The 16,029-nt window shown below is 44.7% G+C and overlaps 1 protein-coding gene across 8 annotated transcripts in view; it reads left to right on the top strand.

Moving 5' to 3' along the window:
• Window positions 1–10,086: 10,086 nt before the first annotated feature.
• Window positions 10,087–16,029, top strand: part of LOC309331117 (protein CEPU-1) — a 797,868-nt gene continuing 791,925 nt past the window's right edge. For 5 of the 8 annotated variants that reach the window (XM_081843167.1, XM_081843164.1, XM_081843163.1 and 2 more), the window contains exon 1: window positions 10,088–10,594. In XM_081843167.1, the coding sequence (XP_081699293.1) occupies window positions 10,513–10,594 (82 nt within the window). In that variant the 5' untranslated portion in view covers window positions 10,088–10,512. Of the gene's footprint in view, window positions 10,595–16,029 lie in introns of all 8 variants that reach the window. The other 3 variants (XM_081843161.1, XM_081843160.1, XM_081843166.1) reach the window with 2 other exon arrangements.

Raw genomic sequence — 16,029 nt, 5'->3', positions numbered from 1 at the left:
ACCTGCTCCGACCATAATGCGCTGAAGATGGATATGACACTATTGCCAACCGGCTCCTTTAGATGGAAGATGAATGATAGCTTGTTTAGAGATCAGGAGATTGTCAAGAAGGCCCAAAAAACCTTGAAGGATTATTTTGAAATAAATATGAACACTACGGTGGAAAAAAGAACTATCTGGGACGCAAGCAAAGCTGTGATGAGGGGGTTCTTGATACAACAGAACACTGTAAAGAAAAGAACACAAAATGAAAGGAAAGATAAGATTTTGCAGAAAATTAAAGAATTGGAGAAGAAATTAAGATCAAACCCGAAGTCACAGCCGATTCTGAGAGAAATTAAACTATACCAAGCCCAATATTCTAAATTGATAAACCAAGAAATAGAATGGAAGATTAAATTAATGAAACAAAAAACTTTTGAATCGGCAAATAAATGTGGAAAACTGCTAGCTTGGCAGTTGAAGAAGAGATAGAAATTAAATACAGTTACAAACCTAGAAATTGAAGGAAGAAATATCCAGAACCCCATGGAAATTAGAAAGTGCTTCCAGAGATACTTTAAAAAATTATACACTCAAGGGCCGCAAGATGAGGTTGAGATTAAACAATTTCTGGAAAGAAATGGATTAACAAAGTTGTCACAAAAAAACAGATTAATCCTGAACAACAAAATAACACAACAAGAGATTGAACAAGCTATTCAGAACATGCAACTGGGCAAATCTCCAGGGCCAGACGGTTTGACCTCCAAGTATTACAAGATATTAAAAGACTATCTGACCCAACCAATGATGGAGGTCTGTAATGAAATTATGGAAGGGAAGAAGGCGCCGGAATCGTGGAAGGAAGCCTTTATCACATTGATACCAAAATCTGAAGCTGAAAAGACACAACTCAAAAACTATCGTCCCATCTCCCTTTTGAATGTGGATTACAAAATATTTGCAGACATTTTGGCAAGTAGATTCAAAAGAGTGCTTAATGAAGTAATTCATAAAGACCAGGCAGGCTTTCTCCCAGGTAGACATATGTTTGCAAATACTAGGAACATTATTGACGTTTTGGAACTTCTGCAAACAGACATAAATACAAAAGCAGTGTTAATTTTCATAGATGCGGAGAAGGCCTTTGACAATATTTCTTGGAAATTTATGAAGGGAAATTTGAATGAAATGGGAGTGGGACGGGGGTTTGAGAATGGGATTGACGCAATATATTCAGAACAAAAGGCCAAACTGATAGTTAACAATGTGGTTACAGAAGAGTTCAAAATTGAAAAAGGAACACGACAAGGCTGCCCGATTTCCCCTTTGTTATTCATTTCGGTTCTGGAGGTGCTCTTGAACTTGATCAGAGGGGACCGGTTGGTGGAAGGGATTCAGGTCGGAGCGAAACAATACAAATTGAAAGCTTTTGCAGATGACCTAGTTTTGACTCTGCAGGAGCCAGAATCTAGTACGAAAAGAGTATTACAACTGATACAGGATTTTGGTCGGGTGGCAGGATTTAAATTAAATAAACAGAAAACTAAAGTGTTGGGAAAAAATTTGACAGATACAGAGTCGGAAAGGTTTCAGAGAGAAACAGAACTAACTATGGTTAAAAAAGTAAAATACCTAGGGGTAAACATAACAGCAAAAAACCTGAGTCTATTTAAGGACAATTATGAAAAATGTTGGTCTGAAATTAAGAGAGACTTGGATAGTTGGACAAAATTGAAGCTTTCTTTGTTAGGCCGAATTGCTGCTATTAAGATGAATGTATTGCCAAAAATGTTGTTTTTGTTTCAAACATTACAGATTGTGGACAAAACGGAGTGCTTCCGGAAGTGGCAGAAAGATATATCTAAATTTGTCTGGCAGGGCAAAAAGCCCAGAATTAAGTTTAAGATATTAACAGATGCGAAAGAAAGAGGTGGCTTTGCCCTGCCAGACTTAAAGTTGTACTATGAAGCCGCAGCTTTCTGCTGGCTAAAAGATTGGCTACTTCTCGAAGACACTGACGTGCTGGATTTGGAAGGTTTTAACAATGCTTTTGGTTGGCATGCATACTTATGGTATGACAAAGTTAAGATCAATAAGGCCTTTAAGAACCATATTGTCAGGAAAGCACTGTTCAATGTCTGGACGAAATATAAAGACTTATTGGAAAACAAAACTCCAAGGTGGCTCTCACCTCTGGAGGCTAAGGCCCGAAAAAGACCCAATATGGAGGCCAAATGGCCAAAATATTGGGAACTATTAGAAAAAGATGGAGACAATTGGAAATTGCAGAGTTTGGAGAAAATGAAGGATAAGGTGCGAGACTGGTTACATTATGCTCAGATTAAAGAAGTTTTTAAAAATGACAAAAAGTTAGGGTTTCAGGTGGAGAAATCGAAGTTAGAAACAGAATTGTTAGAACCCAAAACCAAGGTACTATCTAGAATGTATAACTTGCTGCTAAAATGGAACACACAAGACGAAATGGTTAAATCGGCTATGATAAAATGGGCACAGGATATTGGGCATAACATTATGTTTGAGGACTGGGAAAGGTTGTGGACCACTGGGTTGAACTTCACTGCATGTAATGCTCTGAAGGAAAATGTTATGAAAATGATATATAGATGGTACATGACCCCAGTTAAACTTGCCAAAATATACCATTCGTCTGACAATAAATGTTGGAAATGTAAAGAAAATGAAGGAACATTCTTCCACCTCTGGTGGACATGCCCTAAGGTGAAGGCCTTCTGGGAAATGATATACAATGAGCTGAAAAAGGTATTTAAGTATACCTTCACTAAGAAACCAGAGGCCTTCCTTCTGGGTATTGTCGGCCAGAAGGTGTTAAAGAAGGATCGAACATTTTTCATGTATGCAACAACGGCAGCAAGGATTCTCATCGCAAAAAATTGGAAAACTCAAGATTTACCCACACTGGAAGAGTGGCAGATGCAGCTGATGGACTATATGCAACTGGCCGAGATGACTGGCAGAATCCGAGACCTGGGAGAAGAAAAGATGGAGGAAGACTGGGAGAAATTCAAGATGTATCTACAAAAACATTGTAATTTGTTTGAATGTTAAGAAGGATGCTAGATTATAAAAAACTGGCCACCACTAAACTAGATTTAAATTTGATGATAAGTGAGACTAAAGAAAATATAAAAATTTTATTGGAAAAAGTGTTAAATCATATTGGAATGTGTGGACATGAGATTGTAAACAAGTTGATAATTTGTTTGGAAAAATTTTTTTTTAATGATGTAAATGGGAGAGGGGGACGTGAGGGAGTCCAAAGAAGTGAAGAATTTGTTGTTATAAAAGTAAGATTGTTTTATGTGTGCATTTATATTTTAAAAAAAAAAAACCTTAATAAATATTTATAAAAAAAAAAAAAAGATTTGTTAATCCAGATTATCTTTCCGGAGTGATCTCTGTGTAGCAGGCAGTTTGTAATTATGTTCCTTCATTGCAGAAGATATCATAAATCTATACCAGTCCCTATCAAGGCTATCAGTTTGATTAGTATTTATACGTGGCTTCATGCAGTCAGTCAATCCATCAGAGAAATAATCCATAGTTGTTGGCACTAAGTTTCAAACATATTAGAAACAAGGCCTTTCCAAATATTTTCAACACCCCAAAATTATCATTATTATTACATATTTATTTATACCTCACCTTTTTCCCTGAAAGGGACGCGGATGGAGCTATGGTCTAAAACACAGAGTCTAGGTCTTGCCAATCAGAAGGTCAGCGGTTCGAATCCCCGCAACGGGGTGAGCTCCTGTTGCTCAGTCCCTGCTCCTGCCAACCTAGCAGTTCGAAAGCACGTCAAAGTGCAAATAGATAAATAGGTACCACTCTGGCAGGAAGGTAAACGGCATTTCCGTGCACTGCTCTGGTTCACCAGAAGTGGCTTAGTCATGCTGGCCACATGACCCGGAAACTGTCTGCAGACAAACGCCAGCTCCCTTGGCCTATAGAGCGAGATGAGCGCCGCAACCCCAGAGTCGTCTGCGACTGGACCTAACGGTCAGGGGTACCTTTATCTTTACCTTTTTCCCTGAAAGGGACTCAAGGTGGCCTGTGTATAAAGATATGAACAGCTAAAAGCATAGAGGAACAACTATCATTAAAAAGCAATTAAACATTGATAGAATTAAAACTCTGTGTGTGTGCGCGCGAGAGAGAGAGAGAGAGAGAGAGAAAGCTCTATTAAAATCATATAAATAATTACAATAAAAAGAAGCACAGCACCAGCCCTTTCATTGATTTCTGTCACTTCCCCAAAGCCTGTTGTAACAAGGTAATTTGCACCTGCCAGAGGAAGGACAACAAGGAGGGAGCCAATCTAACTTCTTTAGGGAGGGAGTTCCAAAGTCTGGGAGCAGCCACTGAGAAGATCTACCAAGCCGGTGGTGGTGGTAGTGGTGGGTGGAACTGAGAGAAGGGCCTCCCCCAAAGATCTCATAACCTGGGCAGCTTTGTTTTAGAGAAAACAGTTTTATATAAAATAAATATAAGTAAACCTTTCTACAATAGACCAAGGTTTTCTTCACTCAACATGGAAAAATAGTGGCATTTGGGGGGTTTGGTGTAATCTACTGATTTATTATTGCACTGGCTTCTTCAAAAATCTTCTTCCAAAATGGATCAGTGCATAGGCAGTCCCACCACATATGGAAGCAAGCCTCCATTTTGGTGGACAAATTTATGGATGGATGCAGAGGCGGAGCTTCATTCTCTGGCACTGGGGACTGAGAGCAGGTGGGGGCGAGGCACGCATCCTGGGGGCGTGGCATATCGCCTGCGGGGGCGTGGTCCCCAGCATGGGGGGGGCAGCCACGATGGCACCCCACCGGGATTGTGGTGCTGGGGGCGGTGTGCTCCCCCTGCTCCCCTCTTCCTCTGCCAGTGGATGGATGTAACAAAGAGAGTTTTAAATCATATTTATTTGGGAGTAAGCTCAACTGAAAGACAGTTAGACAAGCATAAGAAATGATGCACATAGTCTTGCATGAATCTCTCTACTGCCCCGAGGATGTGACACCCATCCTATTTGGGAGTGACAGAGAGAAAATTTGTAGCCTTGGATTTGAACACAGAGGCAGAATTTGCTGAGTGCTTCACTAGATTTGCTGGTTAGGAAGCAGACTGAAGAGTCTGTGGGGGACCATATTGTTGCTTTGGGGGATCTGAAGCAGAATTAGCAATTGTGCTTTGATTGTTCTGTCTGTTATTTGTTTTCATTGTGTTTTGCATGTATGCTCTCAAATAAAAGAAATATTACAAAGACACCACAGTTTGCTCTCAAGTGATCACATCCTAAAGAAATTAAACCCTGCAGCGCCGCTCCTGAACTTCTCATCACTTGGGGAAGTGGGGAACCCTTCCAGTTTCACTGCCTGATAATAATAATAAAAATGGGGAAATGAGGGCAAATGAAAATATATGAAATGCTTCTCAGAGTTAGTCACGGTTTGGTCCCAGCCAACCAGGGATCATACAGTCAAGGGTATGAGATTACAATGCTACATAGCCAATTAGATCTGCCTATGTGGTGACATCATTGCGGGAAAGTGAACCCAATTGAGAGCAAGTGAAGACAATGTAAATGAACAGGCTGGCAGAGCTGGGATGTTGTTGCTGTAATTGATGTTAATTTTACATATGGATCTTATGATTTTTCAATTTGGTTGCATACTTTTTGATGTTTTGTCTATTGTTTATGACTAGTTTTGTTAGGTTTGTAGTTATGTAATTTTTACAGGTTGTCAGCCACCTTGCACATCATTTGAACTTTGGAAAGGCAGCATAAAAATAAATGATTGGTTTTTGCAGGACATGGTGAGTATTTTTTTTTAAAGCAAACCAGCCTAATCAAAACAAAGTCAAGTGCTTCAGACTTACACAACTTGTGAACCATTAAATTTAATCCAGACCATCCTGCCAGGTGCTTGAGAATCCCCCTCCTACTATTTTGGACCTTTGGGTCCATCACATGCTTTTTCATGGGGTGTATTCACAAATACAAGCCTCCTACCTGCATTCCCAAGTATGCCATGCCCCTGTAGAGGATGCCTCCTGCAAGGAGGATCTGGAGCCCCCCAAAACCAGTGGCGTCCAGGAGCGGTCCATGCCAATTATCAAGGAGAAGCCAGGGAACTTAGGGGAGGCTATCTGGGGTACCTCAGTGAAAGAGGGGAGCTCATCCTCTTGAGGAGTCACAACCACCCCTGAACCCACTGGGCATAATGGTGACTTAAAAGGCAGGCCAGGACCCTCACGCTCAGGAGATGTGCCTATTTGCAGACAACAAGACAATTAAATTATCAGATTCTATCTGTCGACATTAACCCAGAAGTAACTGCAAGGGTGGCTGAGGTTCTTGTCAACGGTATCTCTTAGAGTGGCGAACGGCACTATTAGCAGGAAGAAATTCAAGTGAAAATTCTCGTTATCACATATTTTACATGGCTGTTTATTTGTGTGTGTGTGTGTGTGTGTGTGTGTGTGTGTATAGGGATGTTTTATGATAGCCTGTACTTGTACTGCCTAATAAAGGTTTGGCAAAGTAAGTAGAAAAAGGATTCCTCATGAGTAAAGTGCACCCTGTGCGTAGGGCCCTCCTCACATAAGGACATCTTCCAGAAGCCTCTAAGGAGCTGCAGCTGAACACTGGGTGTTCTTGCTTACACCAATGCAGTCTTGTGTTTGTCTTGGGATGCCTTCTGAGCAACATTTGGACTGCTTTTGCACCTGCCTGCACTGTTGCTCTCTATTTGCCCAGGCTTTGGACTGCTTCTCAACTCTGCTGTAGAACCTATCCCGCCTTGGGCATGCTTGAGACAGGATAAAATGATGCAGTCCGGGAAACAAACAGCCACAAGCTCCTACTGACTATATAAACTGACCCAAGACCCATATCTCTTCATTTGGGCATCATGCAGAAGCAGTGACTGAGGATATCACGAGCTGTTCTTGATCTCTGAGTGCTAAATTTCGGGAAGAAACGATAGCCCTTTCTCCTATCTTATTAGGTTCCCAAATGGATGTCATTTATATGTTGCGGAGGAGCAGCAGATCTAGGCAAGAGGGCACAAAATAAAGCAATCCCCTGTTATCTTATGCCTTCTGTTCATTCATATTCCTTTAGCGAGCCTTGCTCTCCCCATCTGATACAGGAGGAACTACATACACTTGTCGGCTGATTTTAGCTTTCCTAGCTGTATTGTTTACATGATAGGACTTTGCTGGTTTTAAACCTGCAGATAACAGGAAATTGCTCATTTCCCATGGTGCTTGTACCACGGTTGTTTTAGCGCTCACCAAAGTTGGCAGTGCACTAAGCTTAGCGGTGAGGGGACAGAGTCAGAACCCTGATCCAAAATGCTGTTGGTCTTCAGCTGATGGATCATACATCACTGAGGGCAATCTATACCAGCAGCACCATGCCTGGATTGCTCAGTTGGTTAGTGCAGGATGCTGATAATGCCAAGGCTGCATATTTGATCCCATATGAGACAGCTGCATATTCTCTGATTCTTAGGGTCCCTTCCAGCTCTTCAGTTTTATTATTCTGTGAAGGAGAAGGGTTTTTACCTTAGTGGAAGAACATCCAATTTGCTTACAGGTGGTCCTAAATTCAGCCCCTTGTAGGGCTGGGAGCATGCCTTTCTGAAACCTTAGAAAACTTCTGCCAGTCTTGAGCTAGATGGACCAATGATCTGTCAATAAGGCAGCTTCCTGTATTCCCATGACACCATTTTTCTATCTATTCTGCCGCCCCCCAAAAAGAGACACAGAGACTTTCCTAAACCAGGGCTGGGGAACCTGCAGCTCTCCAAATGCAGTTGGACTCAATCTCCAATCAACCTCAGCCAGCATGACCAGTGACCAGAGATGATAGGAGACCACAAATTTCCCAGTCCTGAGCTAAGTCATGAGGTGGGTTAGGGTCCCCGTCCCCCATAGCATGACTTCTCCTCTGTGTCCATAGCAGCTGCATCTCAGCCAGATATTCATCAGGTAGCGACTCTTGAAATGGAAGGGATGCCTGATTTCTGTGGTCAGCTGCAGAGCTTTTTTGTATTCCATTCACTACAGACTCGTTCTCCTGCAACCTGGTCCAGGCCCTTTAGAGCAATAGCACCAGCCTTGTGAAGCACATTACCATCTGAGATTACAGGCTCTGACAGTCTGTAAGTATTCTCGGATGCTTAAAAGCTTTCGTTTCTTACAGGTTTTTCCAGATAGGTGAACCTCTCATTGCCTGTATGGCGACAACAGCATTTTGATGTTTTTAATGGAAACCGTATTTGCTCTGTTTTATTGAATTTTTACCTGTAGGCTGCTATGATATTTCATACGATTAGTGCTTTATAAATGACCAGAATAAATAAACCGTAGTGACAGGGAAAGTGCTAAAATAGCATTTGATGAATACTACTGTGGCTCACAGGAACCCTGTCTCCCCCATAGTCAGCTGTCTTAGCCCTGTATTAATTCTTGGTGCTTGGATGGGCAGATGCAAAAACGGTTGGGGCTTGTACACCAGTAATAGCTGGGCAGGTGCGGAAATTTCATGTATTTTTTAGCAGGCAGGTGTAACAAGCATCCAACCACTCTGGAAAGCACCTTGATGAGATGGTGGGAGATGCTTGATTTTAAAAGCATGCTGGATATTTAATCCCCCCTCCCCACCACTATCAATTTTGAGCCCAGGGCAACCGCCTCTGTACCCCACAAGCAATGTTACTGCCCCTTACTCTCAGAAATCATGTGTTCCTTGTGCATACGAGAGGGCAGGGGTTTCCCCTCCTCAGGTATTGTTGTGGGACTCCAACTCCCATCAGCCCCATCAACTAGCATGGCCAATGTTTAGGGGTGATGGGAGTTGTAGCCCATTAACAGCTGGAGGGTTAAAGGTAAGTTGTTCCTTCTAGAGGGTTTGCAAAACTCAACTATTTTGTTTTGCATTGAGTAGCTAGATGGATACGGTGGTTAAAGGAGGAGGGTTTTTCTTGAAAAACTTGGCATCTGTATGGTAATTTGTTGATTATTGTGGTTTTTTTTTTAAAAAAAACAAGTTTAAATTAAAATATACAAATGTGTTTTAAAATTGTATAATCAGATGGCCACTCTCTTTAATGCCCCTTGACTGCAGCATGGTTTTTCCTAAATCAGGGTGTCTTACAGCCTTAAAAAATAAAATTAAAAAGAAATGGCCCCACTGCTGTGCCTTTAAGAGAGCTTTGACCAGGAGACAAAAGGATGGTGGAAGCTTCACCTGATTAATGTCTGCAAAAGTCAGCAGCTGTACAGCCTGGTTCTATTTGTGTTGACTCCAAAGGAAGTCTAACTGCTTTTGAAACCTGGGGTGGCTTTGAGCATTACATATAAACAAACCAGTGTTTAAGGAGACAAGCAACACCTGCTAACATTCCCTCTTCTTGCATTTGTGGACAAGTTGGGCCCAGTTCATCAGATGCATGGAATGCAACCCTCTGTTTCAAGATATAGATTAATATATGGCGGTAAGGGATTAGAAAGCAATGTGGCCAGAGGCCGAAACAATGCTTAAAATATATTATGGCTAATGGCAACTCAGGCAAAGTGAATATAAAATTAGCATGATGATCGTTTACACCAGCAGTGATAGATTAAAAAAGCAGGAGCCACAAGCGCTTATACGAAGTCAGGATCATGGGCCCGTCTAGTTCAGTATTGTCTACATGGGCAGGCAGCTGCTCTCCTGGGTTTCAGACGGGTGGGGCAATCCCAGGCCTTCCAGAAGATACCAAGGACCTTCTGCACTCAAAGCAGATGCTTTGTCACTGAACAACCACCCTCTCCACTTAGTGTACGCCTGGACCCCAAAGCAAGTTGGGAGCCAGCCAGGATTGATCCCATACATTGTATGGAGGATAAGAGTTACAGTCTTGCAATAAATAAATCAAATCCAAAAATTAAATCTGTCTGGCGACCATTCCGGAGTCTCCTTAATCCGGAGTCACTCCTGCTGCTGCTGCTGCCGCCGCTCTGAATCAAACGCCCAGCCCCCGCACCCCGCGCGCGCGCCTCGTGGGCTCTTTAACACTCCTGGCAGCGGCGCGCGAGGTTGCGGGGCTGCCGCTTTGTCAATCCCTGGATGCGAACCAATGAGTGCGCCGCGTAGGAGGGCTGTCCGCAATCCCCTATCTTGGAGCGGGTCTCGGTGCCAGACCACGAGTGGAGATAATTATTGGGAAGGAGTCTCGCTCTCGCTCCGCTTTGGGCTGCAAGCAAGCAGGCAGGCAGGCAGGCAGGCAGGCGCTGGATTGTGTGGCTTTCTCTCCCCTGCGCCTCTCCATTCCACCCGTAATAATCATCGTCGCAGAAGCAAGCTCGGGTCTGTCTGTCTCTCTCTCTCTCTCTCCGCAAGCTCGAGAGGGGATCGGACAGGGGAGGGGGAAAAAAAGAAGCAGCTGAAATCGACAAGCCCGGAGCGCGATAGCTCTTACAAAACCTCGGTCCCCGAGCATGACTGGACTTCTGGCGAAAATGCACACCCCTCTCTTTTGGGCGGTCTTGGCCGGGATGGCCTCGCTGTTCTTCTTCCAAGGTAAGGAGACGACTCCAGATTTTTGCACCGCGGGTTCGAATTCTGGTTCTCGCCTCCCCTTGGCTGGCTTCCTTCTGCTGCAAGTGAGAAGAAGCAGGGAGGTTTGGAAGACCACCCCCCTCCTTTCCTACAGATGCTTTCTCTCCCCCTTTTTCTTCTTATTCTCTTCAACCCCCCCCCCTTCCCGGTTTTGCAAAATAGATTATCGATCCGATTCTCGCAGCTGCTGGCGGAGCCGCGCCGGGTGCGCAATTTGTGGCTTGTGTGTTGATGGCTTAATTTGCTTGTGCGTTTGGATTAGTCGTGATTCCGGAGCATGTGAGGCTCCCTCTCTTACTCTCCCATTCTCCGAACCTCCCCATCACCCCTACCCCCGCCGCGTTTCTCCGATAGAGATCGGCGCCGGTACGAGGCAAACAAATGTTTAAAAAAGGCATGTGATCGAGTTGTCAATTTGAGCAAGCTCTCGAGACGCCCATTGGTCTTCTCCCTCCTCTTCTGGATGGGATCTTCTTTAAGAGACGGAAGGGATGAGAAACTTCAGCGGACAAACTTCTGCGGTTACTAAGTGGAAGAGGAAGGGGTTGTTAAGGGAGGGAGACGGGTAAAGCCAGGGCTGAGAAATGGCCAGAATTATATCCCCCCCCCCTTACTTCTGGATCGCTGCCTTTCCTTCCAAAAACCTTCTCAAAAGCTGCCGCCGTTCTGTGTAAAGCAAATGGTGGATATTTGGGGTGGGTAGAAGAGAGGGGGACAAATAACTTCAGTAGTAATGGGGTGTGCAAGCTTTTATGGCGGGTGTTGCTAAGCATTCAGGAGCACCGTAATAAGAGAGATAAACTTCTTTTCTCTGTTTTATTGGGTTGCCAAAGCTACAGTGAGAAGGATGGATACAGGGAACGCACGCCCAACCCTGTCTCTATGGAGGGTTGAGGAAGTGTTCTTGTGAGGGAGCCAAGCCTTCTCCAGCTGCTGTTGATTTCCCTTTTAGCGTCTCCTTGTTTTGGCTTTGATTTCTCTCCACTACTGTTAAGATGGTGAGACTTTGTTGCTGCTGAGTAGGATCGCCCCTTTAGCAATGCGTGTTTCATCGCGCGCCCTTCTGCTTTTAAGGAAGATGGGGGGGGGGGGGCTTCTGAGGTGTAGACTGAAAGGCATTTACTACAGAGAGTGCTCCTCTCTCTCTCTCTCTCTCTCTCTCTACCCCCCTCTTGTTCAGCCACCAGATGCTGAAGAGCCTCCTGCATCTTTAATAGGCAGGTCAAAGAGGGGAGTTTTTTGGGCAGCCGGGGCTGTGTCACGCAAGGTATACCGGCCTAAATCCTCTCTTGAACACAGCTGCTAAAGAAGCCATGTCCACTTCAGTGGCTGGTGGCGGCACCCTAAACACTGGTCGGTTCGCCTCCAAGATACGAAACACCCCCAGATGCCCTGTCATATTTGGCTGGACTTGCAAACAGAACTGTCTCTCTAGTTGCTTAAATGGGCTGCAAAAAGCCAGGCTTGGTAGGGGATCAAGGGTAGGCTTGAGAGATGTCCCTTGATGCTTCTCTGCCCCTCCAAGAGGCTTTCAGCCTCCTTCCGCCGGCTGAGGCCTTTCCATAAACTTGATTAAATACTTTCCTCGTAATCTTCCCTGACCCCTCCAGCTGAGGTCAATAGACTTGATGGAGACTTAATTCACTTCCGTTTGGAGCCAGCCAGAGACCCCCGGGATAGAAGGGTGCTAGTGGGGAGAGACGTGGCTTCGAGGAAAGCAGGGTGATGACACATGAGGCAACTCCACAGGGATGGGCTGGCAGCTGGGTATGGGAGGCAGGGAGACAGATGTGCACAGAGCTGGGGCATGTCTGTGCATTTCATTGGTGGAGGGAGGATGGATGGACGGACCCATGTTTCTGCCTTGCAAAGATGTCAGTTTGTGTTTGTTTCTGCACAACCATCTGGAGATGCCGGCACAAGCTGTTCTTTCCACAAGAGGCTTGGGCTTTTAGAAGAAAGGTGTTGCATTTCTGCAGATCATCTGGGGCATGATCCTCGGTGGTCAGAAAGTGTCTGCCTTGTGTTGAAGTGGAGCTTACTCCCGGGCCAGAAAGGTTTCTTGAATCACAGAACTGTTCGCCCTCTTGTTCTTGCCTGGGACTTGTACCCTGGGAAAGCTGTTGCAAGAATTGCACACAATACATTGGTCTAGCAGAGTGGTTGAAAGGGGCTTTGGACATCCCCCCTCTGTAGCTTGGTGCTAGGGCAGCTGCTTTCCATGCAGAAGGTTGCAGGTTCGATCCCTGGTATCTTCAGGTTAGGATTGCAAGAGCCTCTGTTCTGAAGCCCTGAACGCTGCCAGCTAGTGTTAACAATACTGAGTTAGACGGACCAATGGTCTGATTGACTATAAGGCAGCTTCCCATGTGGTTTATAAAGACAGGTGCTTATTTTAGTATTTCACTTCCATGTATCTAAAAGTTCATGTGTGCACACTTATCCCCACATAGGAGCACAGGAATCTGCCTAGTACTGAATCATAACATAGCTTCAAGCAACTTGGTTTTGTCTACACTGCCTGGCAGTAGCGCTCCAGGGTTTCAGAATTAAGACATTCCCACGCCTTCTTGAAGATGCTGGGGATTATATCTAGTAGGCAACTAGAAGCTTATGGAAAATTCCCAGGCAGGACTCAAGAGCAACAGCATTCTGCCTGCTCTTGATTTCCAGGAACTGGCACTCAGAGGCAAGGGACAGCCTGTCAAGCAGAAGCTATACTATTGAGCTGCAGCCCTCCCACTTTCTTTTTCTGAGTTTCTCAGCCTGGCAACCCAAACTCACCCCCATCACCATGAGACGATAGATGTTTGCACTGGAGTTATGTGCACAAATGGCTTCTTGAAATTCTGGCAGGGAAGCTGGGTTGGGGGGACAGCAGCTGTTTTGCTGAATTTCTCCAGGGGGAAGAGAGCTTCTCCAACAGTTTCTGTGGAGTGGGGCTTAACACTAGCAGTTTTCCCCACCCCATAAGTGTCATCTACCCATCACTGCAAGCCACAGCAGTGTTGCCTACCTGCCATCATTTGGCATTTTCCAAAACTGCCCTGATCTAGTGTGATTCTGGGGCATTGTAGGAAAAGTGAGTGACTGATAACAAACACATATATAAGTTGGTCTTTTTCTAGGGAGTGCGGATGTGGTGGGCAAATCACATTTTTTTCCTCAGCCAAAATGTCTTCTGGCTTGGACTGTACTATCACAGTGCAGTTACTCTCTTGAATGTTCACTTGTGTAAAAGGCTCCCTGTAGGCCGAAAGCCAGCACATCTAGGAGAAAGGTTTAGGGTAGCTTCTCTTTTTTTCTCCTTGATGTGCTGGCTTTTTACAAGCAGGGAGTTTAAGGTTCAAGACTTCCGGAGTGGAACTGCCCATACAATTGCAACCTCATTCTCCAAGTTCAGTGGCTTATCAAGTTTTGCGCTTTCTTCAACTTTCCTCTCCTTCCCTTCACCCTTAATGTCATTAGGCCTTTTCTGGGCACACCAGAGTCCTTGTTCATTACCTGCCATGATGTGTCAACTTATTTTTTTGTGGGAATTCTTCCTAGCGGTTTCTACTCCACTGCAAATGTTCTGCCCCCTGCAGCCACAAAGGAGGCACACTCCTCAGGACAGCCCCCAGCTGAAGTTCAGGGGTTCTAAATTCTGATCTACGCTGATGGTAGTTGGGTAGCTGGCTTATGGTACATATCCCATACTTTTCTGTGTATACGACGCCCCCATGTATTTTGGGGGACTCAAATTTAAGAAAATGGGGGAAGATGGCACAGAGTTGTTGAGCTTTTTTTTTGGGGGGGGGGGAATTAACCAGGATTGGGACGTGGGTGGCGCTGTGGGTTGAACCACAGAGCCTAGGACTTGCCGATCAGAATGTCGGCAGTTTGAATCCCCGCGACGGGGTGAGCTCCCGTTGCTCGGTCCCTGCTTCTGCCAACCTAGCAGTTTGAAAGCACGTCAAAGTGCAAGTAGATAAATAGGTACTGCTCCGGCAGGAAGATAAATGGCATTTCCGTGCGCTGCTCTGGTTTGCCAGAAGCAGTTTAGTTATGCTGGCCACATGACCCAGAAGCTGTACGCCGGCTCCCTCGACCAGTAAACCGAGATGAGCGCCGCAACCCCAGAGTCGGCCATGACTGGACCTAACGGTCAAGGGTCCCTTTACCTTTACCTTTACTTAACCAGGATTATTTATTTTTATTATTATTTATAAAGGGGCGATGGCTGAAAATCACTCACCAGTACATGTCAAATATTCGCCTCCCGCCTGTCCCACTACTGGCAGAAGCTGCCAGTCACCCGCCCAACTGCTGCAGCATCATTTAATCAACACCTACCATTGACGCAACAACAAATAACACTCACAGTAGTAGCTGACAGTCACGGCAGCAACCAATTAAACGCCCATCCTATGCACTATCCATGTATAAGATGACCCCCACTTTTTAGCATGATTTTTAAAGAAAAAACCATAGTTTTATACACGGAAAAGTACAGTATATGCCACAGATACCTCCAAAAGTTGAACTGGTTTTAGACATTTGCCATGACTTTGTGATCACCTTTTTGTGTTCTGACAGTCTTTCCTCTTCAAATGCAGCCTGTGAAACTTTGTCCATGAAATTTTTGCCACTTCAGAACTGACCCATCCCCCTTCAAAAAAGTATGGGCTCCTTTAAGTCCCTTTGAATCCCTTTGTCTATATATTTTTGAAAGAGGGTAGGGAGTACAAAGATGACTTCAACCATCTCGTTTCTCCTATGGCTTTGTCCTTTGATTCTGGACAATCCATATGTCTTGTGTAGTGGGGGTCCTTTGAGCCTGCACACTCTGATTACACGGAGAATTCACTGCACCTATTGGGTCTCTTTGGTGCCTTACAGCAAAGGAAGGCTTAGCAATAGGCAATCTGTCTTTCAAGGAAGCTTGCTTGCTATCCTTGATGCTCTCATTCAGTAATCTTGGATAAGCATCTGGGAAATGCAGACATTCTAGGAAATGTTGTAGCTTAGCAGCAGAACACATGCTAAAAAGTCCCCATTTCAATCCCTGACCTCTGCAGGTGGGGAAAAGACCCCTGTCTGGAGACCTTCTGTCAGTCAGTTCAAAACCAGGGGTGGGCAGGTTTCAGGCTTGCATGAATTTCTTCATATTTTCCTCCCCTAGAACAATAATATCTAGCAGCCAGCTGCAAAATAATTTCTAAGCCAGGTGGACATACTCATAAGAATTAAGAGTGCCTTGGGCCCAGGAATTCATTATTAGTATCACAACTAAGCTCTTGCAAGTCCTTTCATACACAAACTCCTTTTGCAGAAGTAGCGAGAACGCTTTCTCCTTTAAAGTAATTTTCTTTCCCAGCAAACTAGTGTGTGTGTGTGTGTGTGTGGTAGCTACT

Source organism: Podarcis erhardii (assembly GCF_964252035.2).
Source record: "Podarcis erhardii genome assembly, chromosome: 16".
NCBI lineage: Eukaryota > Metazoa > Chordata > Lepidosauria > Squamata > Lacertidae > Podarcis > Podarcis erhardii.
The sequence above is the reverse complement of the archived record's forward strand: the minus strand, read 5'-3'. Positions and strand labels throughout refer to the sequence as shown.